The sequence below is a fragment of the Carassius auratus genome, chromosome 25 (assembly GCF_003368295.1).
Source record: "Carassius auratus strain Wakin chromosome 25, ASM336829v1, whole genome shotgun sequence".
Classification (NCBI taxonomy): Eukaryota; Metazoa; Chordata; class Actinopteri; order Cypriniformes; family Cyprinidae; genus Carassius; species Carassius auratus.
In genome coordinates this window covers 4,507,875-4,524,140 of record NC_039267.1, presented here as the reverse complement: position 1 = coordinate 4,524,140, position 16,266 = coordinate 4,507,875, and the positions used below count along the sequence as shown (strand labels likewise).

At 35.8% G+C, this 16,266-nt stretch overlaps 1 protein-coding gene across 1 annotated transcript in view; it reads right to left on the bottom strand.

The window, feature by feature from the left end:
• Nucleotides 1–84: 84 nt before the first annotated feature.
• LOC113043045 (E3 ubiquitin-protein ligase znrf1-like) overlaps nt 85–16,266 on the bottom strand; it is a 30,381-nt gene continuing 14,199 nt past the window's right edge. The window contains exons 2-5 of the mRNA XM_026202157.1: nt 11,808–11,903; nt 4,348–4,453; nt 3,466–3,557; nt 85–1,867 (exon numbers count right to left, since the gene is read on the bottom strand). Coding sequence (XP_026057942.1) covers nt 3,500–3,557; nt 4,348–4,453; nt 11,808–11,903 — 260 coding nt within the window. The 3' untranslated portion in view covers nt 85–1,867; nt 3,466–3,499. The remainder of the gene's footprint in view (nt 1,868–3,465; nt 3,558–4,347; nt 4,454–11,807; nt 11,904–16,266) is intronic.

Sequence of the window (16,266 nt, the reverse complement as noted above, 5' to 3'; positions counted from 1 at the left end):
TATTTGTTTCTAAAAACAGAATTTGTGAAGCTGAACTCAATACAAGCTAAATGTGATTTTAATAGACTGAATAGAGATAATGTCTCTTGTTCTTTCTTAAGTGATTGTTTTTTTAATTTATTTGACCCTTTTTGTGTATTTGCAGTGGACTTAAAAAAGGAAAGCAACATCTGATTTGATTTCATCTTGTTTTAATTATATGTATGATCTTCATCATTATTACTCATCCCACAGATTGCACATCAAAATCATCAGATACTTAGTTTGTACCTCCTAAAACAGGCATCCGTTCATGTCCCTGGAAAAAAAGAAAAGAAAAACATACAAAATAACAGACAAAAAATAAAATAAAAGGATGGGTTTCGAGAGTGCCGAGTCACTTTCTGCAGCCCATGCTCCACAAGATAGTGCTACGCTACCTGACTCTGTTTATTATCTGTTTGATTTGTTTTAGACGGTGAGGCGTAATTATTCTCCATTGTTTTGATGGATGGTGTTTGTATGTCCTCATTTACAGGCACAAAGCAGAAAAAACTCAGAAATGCCCTACTTCTATCCAACACAAAAAGTAATAGGCTGTCAAATGTTTTCTTGCGGTTATTTTTTTCTCTCTACCTTTTTATTTGACTCCTTTTTTAAATAATTTTTTACAATTTCGGCAACATTATTTTCTAACAGTGCTTGCTGTGTATACAGTAGACAGAGGCATCCTGAAGATTAAATAGATTTCTCGTGAGGTTTCTCACAGATTTTTCAAAAATAAAAAGTAAATGCAGATCATAGAAATGATCTCGTAATAGACTGACACCAGTATATCTGGGCTTTACATACAGTAGTGAAGCAACATTAGCTTACCAGATGCAAGCTGATCGGTCACATACAGAAAACATGGGAGGATGGACAGAAGCCGAAATCACACACACACACACACACACACACACACACACTGAATACACGTACTCAAGGCATTTACAGGGAAACTGTCCGAATATTATGGTCAGCGCTTCATAATAACTGCCCCCAAAAATTGCAGATGAAACTAGGAAAATAGCTTTGAGCTTCTTATTGTTTCAGAATCTGTAGGGGAAAGACATCTATCGTGAATTGTAAACATTTGAAGACAGACCAAGAGTGTATCTTTCTCGCCGTTTGTGACTGTAAACCCCCATCCCAACACACATGCTGATGTCTTGGACTTCCTCTGGCACTAACAGGAAACACAATTTACACATTTCCCTGCTTGTGGACACATGATCACGCACATGCACACACAGAATAAGTAAATCTACGTCCACCGGCTGTCCAACATATCACTAATAAGTGAACCGCACACAAAACTCCTCCCACCAACCAGGTGTGAAACCCCGCCCCCCTGCCACACCACTATAATCAGCATCGTTTGATTGACAGGTCAGGTATGGCCTCCGGATTAGTTTGCAAAGCATAGTCTACTTCCTACTTATTTACTGCATATGCCCCGCCCCTCGTGTTGCCCCGCCCCCTCATTCCCATCTCCTTCCGTCTGATTACATACACAAGGAGAGAGGAGTGGACTGAACACACACGGCGATAAGAACACAGAGTATATAGAGGGGGCAAGAAAGCGGGACGTTTTCCAAAGCCAGAGATCCGGTGTTTGTGGTTTTGCCGTGAAGGGGCCGGTTAGCAGTTTTAGCAGTCTCTAGCACAGGATTGTGGGATTCTGCAAGTGGTAAGGATGGTGTTAGCTGGATGAACGCTTTTATTCGGTTCAGTTTTGCGATGACACATGTCCGTTTCTGTGGATTTTGGTCGAATTGGTTGGTAGGTTGATTTATGTGGGGGTTTTTTTGTGTCAGGATATCCAGGTTTAGGTCCATAAAGTGCCCTACAGTGAGAGAAAAAGAGACAACGATGAAATATGAGAGTCATACTGAGCCTGAGGGGGTCTTCACACTTGGTTTATGTCAGGGGTCTTGGGAGGTGGTCTAAGGATGGTTTACTGTAAGTCAGCTGTGTGGGTTGATGTATAAAGTGCTTTTTTAAACATAGAAACACAAGGTTTAAGTTTGAAGTCTTTACCAGACCACATTTCAATACCATGTCAATGAAGAAACTACAGAAATAAAAACTACATTAATAGAGTGGTAGTCTAGATCTTTGTAAATGTGTGTTTTTTTGTTGTCAGGTTTATAAGTGCCCTGAAGTGAGTGGAAAAGAGACACAAGTTATAATCAGCCTGTGGGTGTTTTCACACTTGGTTTATGTCAAGGGTCTCGGAAGGTAGTCTGAGAATGTTTTGCTGTAAGTCAGTGGTGTGGGTGAAGTATAACGCATATTTAAACATAGAAACTCGAATTTAAAGCTTTAACCAGATTGCTTTTTTAATACTGGACAAATCAATAAATTACAGAAAAAATCCCTATATAAAAATGAATATAATATTATATAGTATTATATATACAATATCCAACTTACTTCTACTACTACTAATAATAAATAAATAACTTGATTACTTAAAAGGATAGTTCACCCAAAAATGTTATATTCTGTTTACTCGGCCTCATGTTGTTCCAAACCTGTAAGACCATTGTTGATCATCAGAACACAAATTAAGATATTTAAGATGAAATCCGAGAGCTTTCTGGCCCTGCATAGACAGCAATGAAACTGACATGTTCAAGGCCCAGAAAGCTAGTAAGGACATTGTTAAAATAGTCCATGTGACATCAGTGGTTCAATCGTAATTTTATGAAGCTATAAGAATACTTTGCATACAAAAAAGTTAAATTAAGGTTGAATCACTGATGTTACATGAACTGTTTTAATGAAGTCTTTACTACCTTTCTGGACCTTGAAAATATCAGTTGCATTGCTGTCTATGCAGGGTCAGAAAGCTCTTGGATTTCATCAAAAATATCTAAATTTGTGATCTGAAGATGAACGAAGGTCTTACGGGTTTGAAATGTCATGAAACATTAAATGCATTTTTAGGTGAACATTCCCTGTATTATTGTTATCAACAACAACAAAAATAATAATAGGAGAGTTGTCTGAGTTCTAGATGTTTGTGAAAGTTTAAGTGAAAGTGAAAGTGCATATTATTACTGTTAATTGTGATGTTTTAACAATAATAACATTAATAATTGTAATAATTTTTAGAGGACTTGAGTGTGAAATAAAATTAATAATAATAATAATAATAACAACAACATCAAAAGAGGTCTGACTTGCTTTGTGACCACAATTTTATTTATTAAGGCACATTTATGATAAAACCTGTCAAAAAAAAAAAAAAAAAAAAAAACTGTTTTGCTACTCTGGTAATTACTTTTTATAGTCTGTTCAAAAAAGATGCACTGGAGTAATGAGATGCTGCTAATTACAGTTTGATAAAGTCAAAGTCAAAAATTCCAATACAACATGACTGACAAATATCCGATTATTGAGACACATGTCGGTGAATATTTGTGTGCTGGTGTTCACCTTTCTCAGTGGTAGCAGAAGAAGATGATGGAGGTCAGTCTGAAGGATGTTCAGGGCAGGAGCGGTTGATCTCAAACCAGGAGTCTATACAGCTGTTTACATCAGGAAATCACAGTTTCATTAGCATAATGCTTTAAAGGATTCTACTAATGGCTATTAAGATTATCACAGTGTCCTAAACAGAATCCCAGCATTAAATCATTTTGCTGTCCTCGATAAAAGTGCAGAAAATGACTAAACCACCGCCAACATATTAGATGTTAATATAATGCTATGTAAAGCAAAATACTGGACCGGATATAGAAACCATGCAAGCCAATCTCACAAATGTCTTGCCGGTTGCTTAGGCTTAGGCCAAAATATTACTATTAACTTAGAAGTGATAGGATTTATCGGTTGTCACTTTGTTGTGCCTTGCCTGGTTAGGACTGAGCGTTTAACTTGTTTGTGGCAAATTTGTTCTGAAAACCTTTCAAGTGTGAGCTGCAAGAGAACATCAGCAAGCCAATCGGTTCACTTAAAAGGGTCAGCTGTTTGAGACATGAAGACTTTCCAATGAGTGTGCTATTCAATACCAAGAAGCCTCCTGCTGAGACACCATATACAGACATGAAACGTCAATCATATAGTTACGTAAACACATAATTATATATAGGACATGACAAGGTTTGTGTTTCATGCTCAGCAGATAAAGTAGAATGTAAATTCTCAGGCAATTTGACAGCTGAGATTTGACTGGCACAAAGATGTAACATCTCATGTCAGATTGGCACAGGGTTGGACACAAGCGGGTTTGTCATTATCACAAGCAATTTACCAACACTGGTGCTGGTTAAAAAGACATGAACAATATAAACTGTGCAATAAAAATGTCCGTCTCACCTTTTGTGATAGATACAGAGGCACGGCAGTCTAGCGATGGTGTCTCCCTGCTGTAGCTCCTCCAGACATATTACACATTCTCCTGCGTCTCTTGACAACACGTCATCTGTAACACACACACACACACACACACTCACAGTGAGCACATGATGCAAACCTATAATACTGATCTATAAACACTACTGTACAAAACGTTTGGGGTCAGTAAGATTTTTCTAAATAATTAATATTTTAATTCAGCAAGGGTACATTAAATTGATAAAAAGTGACAAATAAGACATTTAAACTGTATATATATAATTTGTATTTTATTTTATTTTTTTCAAATAAAAGCTGTTCTTTTGAACTTTCTATTTATCAAAGAATCCTGAAAAAATATTATCATGGTTTTCCCATTTTTTTTTACCGTTTTCAACATTGATAATAAATAAATGCTTCTTGAGCAGCAAATCAGCATATTAGAATGATAACTGGACTGGAGTTATGATGCTGAAAATTCAGCTTTACCATCATATAAATTATATTTTAAAATATATTCAAACAGAAAACAACTGTTTTTAATTGAAGGCTTGGTGGGCATATTTTTTTTTGTCTAAGAAAACTATATGCAGGAGCATCGGTCAGGGGGTGGAACTGAGTTACAGTAATCATTGAGTAATCATTTTATTAAAATAAATATTAGATATATGTAACTTTTTACAAAAGTCTTTTATTTTTTATGTAGATTCCCCTTTGGACTACACAGGGACCCCATTTGAGAACTCCTTCAAATTTTAGTAAAATTTTACATGGTTTTCAAATGTTGCATACACAATGTTTATTTACACTTGATTTACTATCTTGTTTTTTTATAACCATATTTCCATATAGTTTTCTAAAAACACTAAATACTCTTCAAAACTATCATTTGAGTAGGGAAGTTTTTTTATGTTTTTGAAAGTCTTTTATACTGACAATAGTAAAAACAAAACTATTACTTTTGTAGCACATACAGTAGATCCCAAACTCCCGTTTTATCACATTTCTTGCCATTTTTTTTTAAAATAAGAATGATTTTTTTTGCAGCACAACATGTCACAGCTCATGTCTGATTGGGATGTTTTTGACGCTGCAGATTCATGAAAACATACACACAGTGTATATTTGAAACGGCTTGTCTGCCAGCAGGGGGCAGTGGTGAGGACAGAGGAAAGTTCACAGCGTTCCTCCACTTTCTCTCTCACAATATCCGCTGGTTAAGTGAGGTGGGTTGGCAGTTAGCATAACTAGTATTTAAAGACAGTTACTCATGCTTCATTGCTTTGTGTATGTTTGTGGTGGAGAGACGATGACGAAGTGTGAACTCATTTTCTGCTAATAGCTTAAGGGCAACAACCAACGTGATTTGACTTGCATGCCCATACCAACATAATCACACACACACGCACACACGCCGTTCTCAATCTGTTTTTGTTTCCAGTAAAAGTCTTCTTCAAAGGGAAATGAGCCAGAAACCGAGACGAACTACTTCCTTTCATATAACGTGCACTGCTTCCCCTGGAAACACCTGTGTGTGTGTGTGTGTGAGGACTGTGCTAACTACTGACAGAAGGTTAAAGAATCATGACAGGATAATGGAGATCGTGCAAAACAGGATGTTGATTGAGGGTTAACCCAGTTTCCCATAATGCTTTGGGATGAATCTCAAACTACAGAGGTGTGAAACCACTTCAAAGACGTGTCACAAATTTGTTTGTACGCAGGTTCTTTTTTCAGTTTAGGTTTAATGAACATTAACAAAATCACTTTTTTTTTCGGCCAGCCATCTGCATTGCTGAAAAAGTGACGTAGGGCACCTGAGGTGAAGATGGGGAGATGGAGCTCTGTTTGCTTTGTGTGCAGAGAGCAGGCAGACAGGACGAGAGATAGATTGCAGTTTAGAGAGGATGTGATGGAGGGAGAGAGAACGACACGGGGTGGAAAGCAAAAAGAGGTGAGCTGGGAAAAACAGGAGATGATGGCAGCAATGAATAGAGAACAGACGGCAGACATATGCTCCAAATACAAATCAGCTTAGTGAGGCGATGCAGCATGAGAGACCGGGGGCAACTGGAACATGCTACATTTCTTCAAAGTTAGGCTGAAATTAAATATGTTATCTCCTTTTGATCCTTCAAAAATGTATTATTCATTATTATCAATGGACAAAACAGTTTTGGTGGTGAAAAATAATGTGGAAATGTGATACAAAAAATAAAAATAAAAAAATAACACAAAGGATGAAACAATTTGGTAATACTTAGTGTTGGCTATTATTTTAGGTGAAATTGGCCAATATTTTCAAGTGTTACAATTCCCTTCAGCCCCATTACAGTGACAATTGCAACACTATTTAACAATCTTTTATTTAATTCAGTATTATATTGTTCATTATAATGCTTAAGTATTAATAAAGTTACTCTTTGCTACATAAATGTGTCTTCTCTTAGATATATAATACATAGATGTGTAGTTGTTGTGCAGGAATTTATGTAAAATTTTGGAACTACTCTAGTGCTTCAAAAAATTCTCAAACGCTGTTGCAGTTTTCCAGACGCTGTTCACGGCAAGCCAAACATGTCAGCCTTTCCCCCGCACATCCCTGGACAACAGCAGGACGCACACACTTGAGCTTGTTATCCTCTTAGGGCCGATGACTTCAGCTGCACTAGTTTACAGGAATGGACAGGTGTGTGAAAGAGAGATCAGCTGCTGGTTAGGCCTTTCAGTTCAAGTTATTAGTAATCATGTTCCCCATTTCTTTCCGCTAGATAGCTGTCAATCTGAGTCTGGGCTTCTTGGGTCAGAAATGTTAACGCTATTACTTTGATAGCAGTTTTGTGTGTTTATTACCCTCTGAAGAGCCCGTGTGAGCTGACCAGTGTGTCTTTTCCAAGCCAGGACTATGCATGATGATATTTTAATACCTGCTGTTAAATTTAGCTCTCACATGGGGAGGGAGATGAGAGAGAGTTTTTCAGAGGGCAGAATAACATTTCTGCTATCTATCTATCTGTCTGTCTGTCTGTCTACCATCTGGTACAAGTCATTTTTTAAAGGTCCCCTTCTTCGTGATCCCATGTTTTAAACTTTAGTTAGTGTGTAATGTTGTTGTAAGAGTTCAATGCCAAGCGAGATATTTTATTTAACAGGATTCGCCTACAAAAATGACCCGTTTGGACTACACCCCTCTAGTTCCTGCAGTAATGACATCACTAAAACAGTTTATTTGACTAACCTCCGCCCACAGGAATACACAAAAAGGGGGGCGTGGTCTTGTTGCGCTCCGACGGAGAAGAAGGAAGAGCTGCATTTGTGTTTGTCGCCATTGAAACGCTGTTATTTTCATCTCGGAGTCCAATTATCTTTGTTTGGGCTTCCCAGGGACGCTACTTGGAGATTAATAGTTACAATTTATGTTTAACCCGGTTCCCAAAAATTATAATCCACATGTAAAACTATGTACTGCACATTTTGCTGAGGACAGCTTCCTCAATCTCAATCAGTTTAATGCCGGATTCGCACAAAGATTATTCTTGAAAGACGGAGCAGTTCCCTCTTTGTCTGGAGAAGGCGTTGTTTATGGACTACAACAAGTAAGTGTATTTTATTATTTAAGTTGGTGCGTCTAACAGTTGCTGTAACTTATTACACAAAGGGCAACGCTGTTTAGCTTTGTTAACTAGACTTAGTGCAAAAAAATCGAATGCAATTTTCATGCGCATCTCGTCAGTAAAAACGCTCCTGTGACTATAAATACAACTCCAGCATACGCTCCTGCCCACATGCTTCTCAAAAACTAGTCCAATCGCGTTTCCAGGAGGGCCGGCTGCACTCAGCTGCTGTCGACTCACAACACAGGAACCGCTGGCACAATCACAACTCGTCACGTATTTCTGAAGGGGGGACTTTATAGAACAAGGAAGTCATCAGCCCGTTTTTATGACAGTGAAAACAGCAGTATACAGATAGGTGAATTGTGTAAAAAATACTGTGTTTTTTTTACACGCGAAACATGAACACATGTTATATTGCACACTGTAAACACAATCAAAGCTTCAAAAAAGCGCGCAAAACGGGACCTTTAAAATCTAAAAAACATTTATTAAAACAATTTAGCAAAAATACCATAATGCCTGTTTCACTCCATCTGTAGTGTGTATGCTTTCACACAGGAAGCGCCGATGACGTGTTATCTTTGTTATTGGGCGCGCCAGAAAACACGTCAGCAGCGTCATACGTCATAAGCGCAGTGAACCAGCTCACATCAGACCCGGAAGAGATGACAATGCTGAATAAAGTCGTAGTTTTTGATATTTTTGGACCAAAATGTATTTTCGATGCTTCAACAAATTCTAACTGACCCTCTGATGTCACATGGACTACTTTGATGATGTTTCTCTTACCTTTCTGGACATGGGCAGTATACCGTACACACAGCTTCAATGGAGGGACTGAGAGCTCCCGGACTAAATCTAAAATATCTTGAACTGTGTTCCGAAGATAAACAGAGGTTTTACGGGTTTGGAACGACATGAGGGTGAGTTATTAATGACATCATTTTAAAATTTGGGTGAACTAACCCTTTAAATAATACTTAAATCTCTAATTTAAAGTCCTTGCACACTCACTCTGAAATTTTCATATGCGTTTTTTTGTTTTGTATATCCTGATTTAAAATAATATGAAAAAATAAACAAAATCACCTGAAACAAGCAACGTCACATAACAGATAAAGCTATTCAGTATTGAGTATTAAAGTTGTTCTTAAATTTTTTATTTGCTATTTTCTAAAAGTGTCAAGCCAAGTTTTACTACTGCATTCAGTCCCTTTACAGTGACAGCTGTAAACTCTGAGATCATTTATTTAATTCAATATATATATATATATATATATATATATATATATATATATATATATATATATATATATATATATATATATGTTATTATATATTCATTTATTATACTGTATATACACTGTACTTCTCTTACAGTACAGTTACTTTTTCCAGTGTTTCACAAAACATACTAAAACTAAACACTAAACAAGTGAATGAGTTTTTCACTTGGTAACTGATCCAGTGAACAAGTCGTTCCTTAGGTCAACCCTACAACGGACTGACTGAATGAGAGGTTAACTCTCTATTTATTTGGACTGTTTCATATCAGAATACTTTGGACATTTCAATAAAAAGTAGTGCTGTATTTTGTAGATGACAACACAATATAATAACTATCTATTATTTTGTGACTGCCATCTCCTCTGGGGTGAAACATGTATTAGTTCAGGGTTAGTCCAATGTGACTTCTAGCATTAGGGTTACATCTAGGGTTATTCCCTGCCTGGATCAATACAGACTGGGGTGGATAAGAGTTCACATGGACATGGAGGGCTAGCAGGCACAAACCACAGTGTCAAAAGGCAAGTGTAGTGCATTCACAGACAGCGGCCTTTACAGTGAGCAGATCTGCTGACGTGTGACTGTCACTGGCTGCAGCTGACAATGGGACAGAGTGCATTGTGGGAAATAAGATTAACTCTTCTGTGTTCTGGTCTGGTAATGTCACTAACTTGAACATGGTGGGGTCAGTAAGTGGAAAAACGACTGATATTAACATGCATAACCGGTATTAATTTTCTTTTAAAGGTGCCTGTACATTTAAAAGCCTTGCTTTCACTTAGTAATTATTGACATGTAACCCAAAAGGCATTAAATGAATGTTTATGTGAAGACAAATCAGATGCATAGATGCGGGTCACCTTTAGCTCTGTCAGGGTTGGACAGTTGTCCCTCAGTCAGGTAGCTGTCAGTCAGATGTCCATCTAACCCAAAACAGCTGTTACAAGCAGAGACTACGCATGTCATCGGGTCACTACAGCTAAAGTCATGGGTGCTATGTTCCCGCAATGCTGCACTTGACTGATCCAAAAGCTCACACAATTGATAGTGAGCTAGTGTTGCTTGTCAGTGTATTGCATCACTTTTTAAATTATTCAGATATTAAAAAAAAAAAAAAACTTGTTTAGACTTAAATAAATACAATTAATAAAAAGCATACAAAATTATTTCAAACATTTTAATATAAGATAATAGGTTAATGTATTTATTTTATTTATATTAATTTTTTTTTGAATGATTAAAATGGCAACAGTTTTCTTAAAAGAAAAATAATTCTGAAAAGATAATGGAATAATAAAAAGAATGAACAGAAATTAAAAGATCTTCATTTTATTTTACGTTAATACAATAAAATAAGTTTAGACAGCTGAAAATAATATAATAAAAGAAAAGAAAGAAAATAATACAATTAATTTTTTTACTTTAAAAATGATTAAAATTGCAATTATTTTAAATTTTTATCTCATTTTTTTGTATTGAAATATTTATATAAAAACAAATGAATGAACTAAAAAAGAAATCGAAGATATAAATAATTTTAATATAATAAAATAGGTTTATAGGTCAAAGATAACATGTTTAGATTTAAATGAATTAGTAGAATCCTCTACAATCCTAGAATGTAGAATTATTGTAATTTTTTTATAAAGTATAACAATTATAAACTTTGTTAAGATTATAAAAAATCTTGTTTTATATAAGATCAGTTTAAAAATATATTAGAAATGTTCAAAGATGCAATAAGTCAGTTTATTTGAACTTATAGGGCTCAGTTTTAAGTTAATTAACCAAAGCATAAAAGATCAAATGTAATCAGAGTTGACCTTATTCTTAATAAAAACATTTAATTGAGCACAATTCATCAAGGCTCTAAACCTTTTTCTAAAGAAAAGTTCATACAAACTTAAAAAAAATCTGCCTCTGAAACCTTTTATCTGATGTAACCATGGGAAGCATAATATTAATATTTAATATACCCTTACATTTAACATAGGCATGATTGAGGAAAGGATTAAATGAAAACCCAATGGGAAAAAAAAAAATATTGTCCTATTTATTTCCCACTGAACACTCTGTTTTACTCGGATATCCATCATATTACGAAACTTCAATGCGATGCAAATTCAGTAATATCTTTAAGACAAAATGAGAACTGATATCAAACATGGCTTGAGTAGAAATCCATAGAGGAATATTGTGAAAAAAATTACTGCAATTCGACGGCCTACAGATGCCTTGAAACTCTTTAGAAGAAAAAAGAGAACGCAAAAAAAGGGTGACAAATGTCATATACATTGACGACCTTGGTTTCCCACGGCAAAACAGAAAGAGAGAGAGAGAGAGACCTAGATTAATGGGTCATCTACAGTTCACAGACTCTTTTCAGCACCGGAATGGAGTCACAGACAAGAATGAAGTGGAGAATGAAAATATAAACTGATACAGGGACTCATAAAAGGAGGAAAATAGTGGAGAGGAAAGATACGGAGTTGATGGCTCTGAATAAGAGTGGGCGGGGACAGTGGGGGCGTGTCTTACCATTGTAGGAGAGGCGTGGCTTGCTCAGACACATGATGAAGTGAACCTCCATCTCATTGGATGCCACTGATTTGGAGCAGACAGGACACTTAAATCCTGGAGAGGAAGAAGGAAACAGCATTGTGAGAAGTCGTGAAGCAGTAATAAGCCGGGAAAGGCTGTGGAATGAGCTGTGACAGTGATGCAGCAGTCTGATAACTGCCAATGCCATAATCCTGCGCAACACGTTACGTTTCTATGCATTAGCTTGGCTTTTAGGAACTTCGTTGACACAAAGCTCTTTTAACTTAAACTTATAGTTTACAAATACATACATCAATGTCACTTGTTAACCAATGTCATTATGACATCGGCAGCTACATAAGGCTCTTGTTAGTGTTCTTTAGCCTGGGGTTCGTCACGCATATCTTACCTGCGTCATAAGCTTCAGACAAACATATGAGTTTAACAGTCCAATAATGTATAAATGGCTGATATTAAAATCCTATATATTTGAGGCTGTTGAGTTTTTTAGGTTTTTGAAAGACGTCTCTTATGCTCACCAAGGCTGCATTTATTTGATTAAGAACACAGTACTAATAGTAATATATGAAAGGTTTTCCATTTTAATATATTTTAAAATCTAATTTATTACTATGATGTCAAAGCTGAATTTTTAACATCATTACTTGAGTGTTCAGAGTAACATTATCTTTCAGAAATCATTTGAATGCGCCGATTTGCTTATTATTTTCATTGTTACAACCATTTTTGGTAATTAATCGTTGTATGGAAAACTGCGATTTGTTTCAAGATTGTTTAAATAATCAGTTAAAAGAACTGAATTTGAAATATCATTTTGTAATATAAATGTCTTTGCCGTCACTTTTGAGCAACTGAATGCATCTTTGTTGAATATAACTATTATTAATTCTAATGAAAAAAATCTAAAATCTTAAAAACGCATTTGAAAAAAAAACAACAACTTGTAATATACATTAAAAATAAAACACTTAAAATTTAAAATCAGGTGGTGATCCAATGTACATTGGATAGACATTTAGAAATTTTAGAAACAGTGTTATTAAAAAGATTTCCTTCATTCGAGCACTACATAACGGAGAAAATGCAAATGTACTAGTATATGAAATTAGTTTTGCACAATTGTATATTATTAAATAAAAATATGGCACTTTTATGTCCAAATCCAAGCCTTAATTTCCTATTATTTATATCACTGTGAAAATATTCAAATTTTCCTCTAAATGTTTTGTATTTCAGTGGTGCATTTTTATAGACCTCTAATCAGATCGACAGTAAAAATGGTCACAGAATGTAACTATGTAATCATATAGTCTGAAGCGCCATACTTCACTTTTGACAGAAATGAAAACAAGGCTGTGAAGAAGGGAACCGCAGTGTGTTCAATGGGTCAGCTGATGAAAAGTCTTTCAGTAAAGCAAAAACTTCTTAAAACAGTTTTTAAGTTGTGAGTTGGCAAAAATGAGGTGATCTAGGGCCTTTTTACAGTGCATGCCATTATAAAAACCGTCTATCCCTCACAGCCTTGTTTTCATCACCGTTAAGTTCATATGAAGTCTAACCTGACTATTTTGTCTTACCAGTCTATTATGCAATAAACCACACCACTAGCATCAAATCAGCAAACAAAGGGAGCTTCCACTAACACTCTGTCCTGTGACATCAACCACAGGCCCGCAGGGGAAGACAGAGAACGAGAGTCCCACAGAGCTGGGCTGAGCCTTCATAAACACAGGCGCAGCAGCAGGTCCTTGAGGCTGTGTTTGGCATCTCACATCCCACCATGAAGCCCACAGGCCTTGTTTTAGACGGATAGCAAAGCCTACTGGCCTTTTCGCATGATTCGTGTCATTGTTTCCCAATGCATTGAACTCTAGGGTGAAAGGTGGCAAGTTGTTCCCTAGTAGGCTTTGGTAAATGAATTTACCTTCAAAAACTATAAGAAAACTTGCCACGTCAGCAAGGCTATATAAAACACAGGCTGGTGTGTTTGGGGACTTCCACTGGAGATGGCGCAGGTGTGGTTTTGAAACAGTACTGTACACGAGGGCATGGCCTTGACGAAAAGACTCGAAACCAAGAAAATTATAGCTCAGTACAGAACTTGCAGAACTGGTATAATCCAAGTTGCTCTCAGAAGAACTAGGATAGGAAGCTGTTTCACAATTGCCTGGAGAGATTTTTAGAAATTGTAAACATAAGAGAAAAACCTGATTGGATTTCTTCCGAGAGAAGCTCTTTGTGTTCATGATGTGGAACCTTGGTTTGAGGGGAGCACTGTAAAATCTAATTAACAGCAGTTTTACATTATTACAGTGCATATGTTGATAATTATTTAGGGTGAAGACAGGTTTTCTGCCCTGTGGGAGCAGCCTGAAACATAAGCCGCATGAGATCTCTGGTTAACTCTTGAATTTTGTTTTTATTTTTTTGTTTTAAATGAGGTATTAAGAAGCAATATCATAAAAGGAAAAAAAAAATCATTCATGTCTTTAATTATTCAAGCCGGTTTTGCTGAAAAGACTTAGAATAGTCACATGGTTATTGGTAGGAAAATTACAAATGACTCAGTAATGCTTTGCATCATATGCATCATTTTCCTGGAAAAGTGTTTTATGGAGTTACATCATAGCAGTACATTTATTAGTAAATGAATTATTATTTCAGCAATCTTTTTATCATCAAGGATGCATTAAATGAATCAATAGTAACAATAAAAACATTTATAAGTTTACAAAATATTTCTTTTAAATTAAAGAAAACATCAACATTGATATTAATAAGCAAATCTGCATATTAGAATAATTTCTGAAGGATCATGTGACGCTGACAACTGGATTAATGATGATAAAAATTCAGCTTTAATATCACATGAATAATATATTCAAATAGAAAAGTTGTTTTTAAACTGTAACTTATTTATTTACAATTTTAGAGTTTTTACTGTATTTTATAAACTGTACTGTATTTTATTAAAAAAATATTTTATAAAAAATGATAAAATGTTCATTTTTGGGTAAACTTCAGTCAAAGAAAGCAGGTGCAGACAGTCTAATGAACAAAAGTAGCCATGCCAGGAAAAAGAGTGAGAAAAGTCCAAACAGTCAGAAAAAACACAGCACAAAGTAAATGTATGGATGAAGACAGCTCCATCTGTCAATATAACCCAGGTTTGATTCTCTCTGCCTCCTGACTCTTCACGTAACGCACAAATCCCACCTCAGGAACCCATGATGATGCCTGACCCATTTTTCCCTAGGCTGCTATTTTCAGGCATTCCCTGGGGACAGATGGAGAGAGAGAGAGAGAAAGAGAGAAGGAAAGATGACTGAAGTGGAAAACGGAGGTGTGGAAATCTCTGACAGGGATGTCCCATCTCCGCAGAGGTGTGATTCACTGAAACAAAGCTACTAAAGGGGGGCGACAGGGTTCCATCTGTCAACATGCAGAACTCGAGTCGCACATGTGAGAGAGGCCAACTGTCTTCACTACCGCAAGTATCACATGACGCCCAAAATATCAACAGCAGCTCACCGCAGCAACAAACAGACCAGACGTCTTTCATGCCCAACCGAGATCAAGTCATTAGACTTATTAAACTTATTTGTATACTACATCCGTTGACCTTGTTCAAGATGAATGTTACATTCCTAGAGGTTTTCATGTCACAAATCATATTATTTCACCTTCAAGATGTTCTAAACCTTATAACTCTATAATTTTTGTTTTGATTGCTGCTTTTCATGTAACAACAATTCATGGGGATAGAAGCTTTCAAGCTTCGAAAAGGGATGGAAAAATATTACAGAAGTGGTCCATGGGACTTGCACACAATTATTAAGGTTTTTCTGATTGCTTTTTGTTAGAAACTGACCAAAACTGAAAAATAATTTTTCATTGATAATCTTTCTCCAGTCTTGCTGATACTGATTCATTGATCCAGTCAAATGAAGACCAAATAGTATAAGAATCACTCAGACTAGTTGTGTGAACTCAAATCAGAATTCAGTTGACAAATTATTTAGAGTATAAAGCATATTTAAAGCAACAGAAGTTGCTGTACAATTAATCAAAATCATTTAAAATCATAAAAAGACCAAATTAAACCTGAATATAACAATAAATAACACCACTTTCTAACATAAATGCAGAAGTTAGACGCTATACATAAAGAAAGAAGTTATGCATAAGGGATAAATCCGATTAAAGAGAAGGAAAGAAACAATGAAGTATTTAAGAAAAACAATTTGAATCGGACAGTGTCACTTTTCTCAAAACCTTTGTTGAGAAGATTTTTAGTAACACAAACTTCAGTTTCCCATGACTTCAGAAGGCTTAAAACAAAGCACACCATTCATATGGACTACTTTTATGGTACTTTACCTTCCTTTGTGCAATTAAAAAAGGTAACAGGTAATGGTTTTGGTAACAATTTATG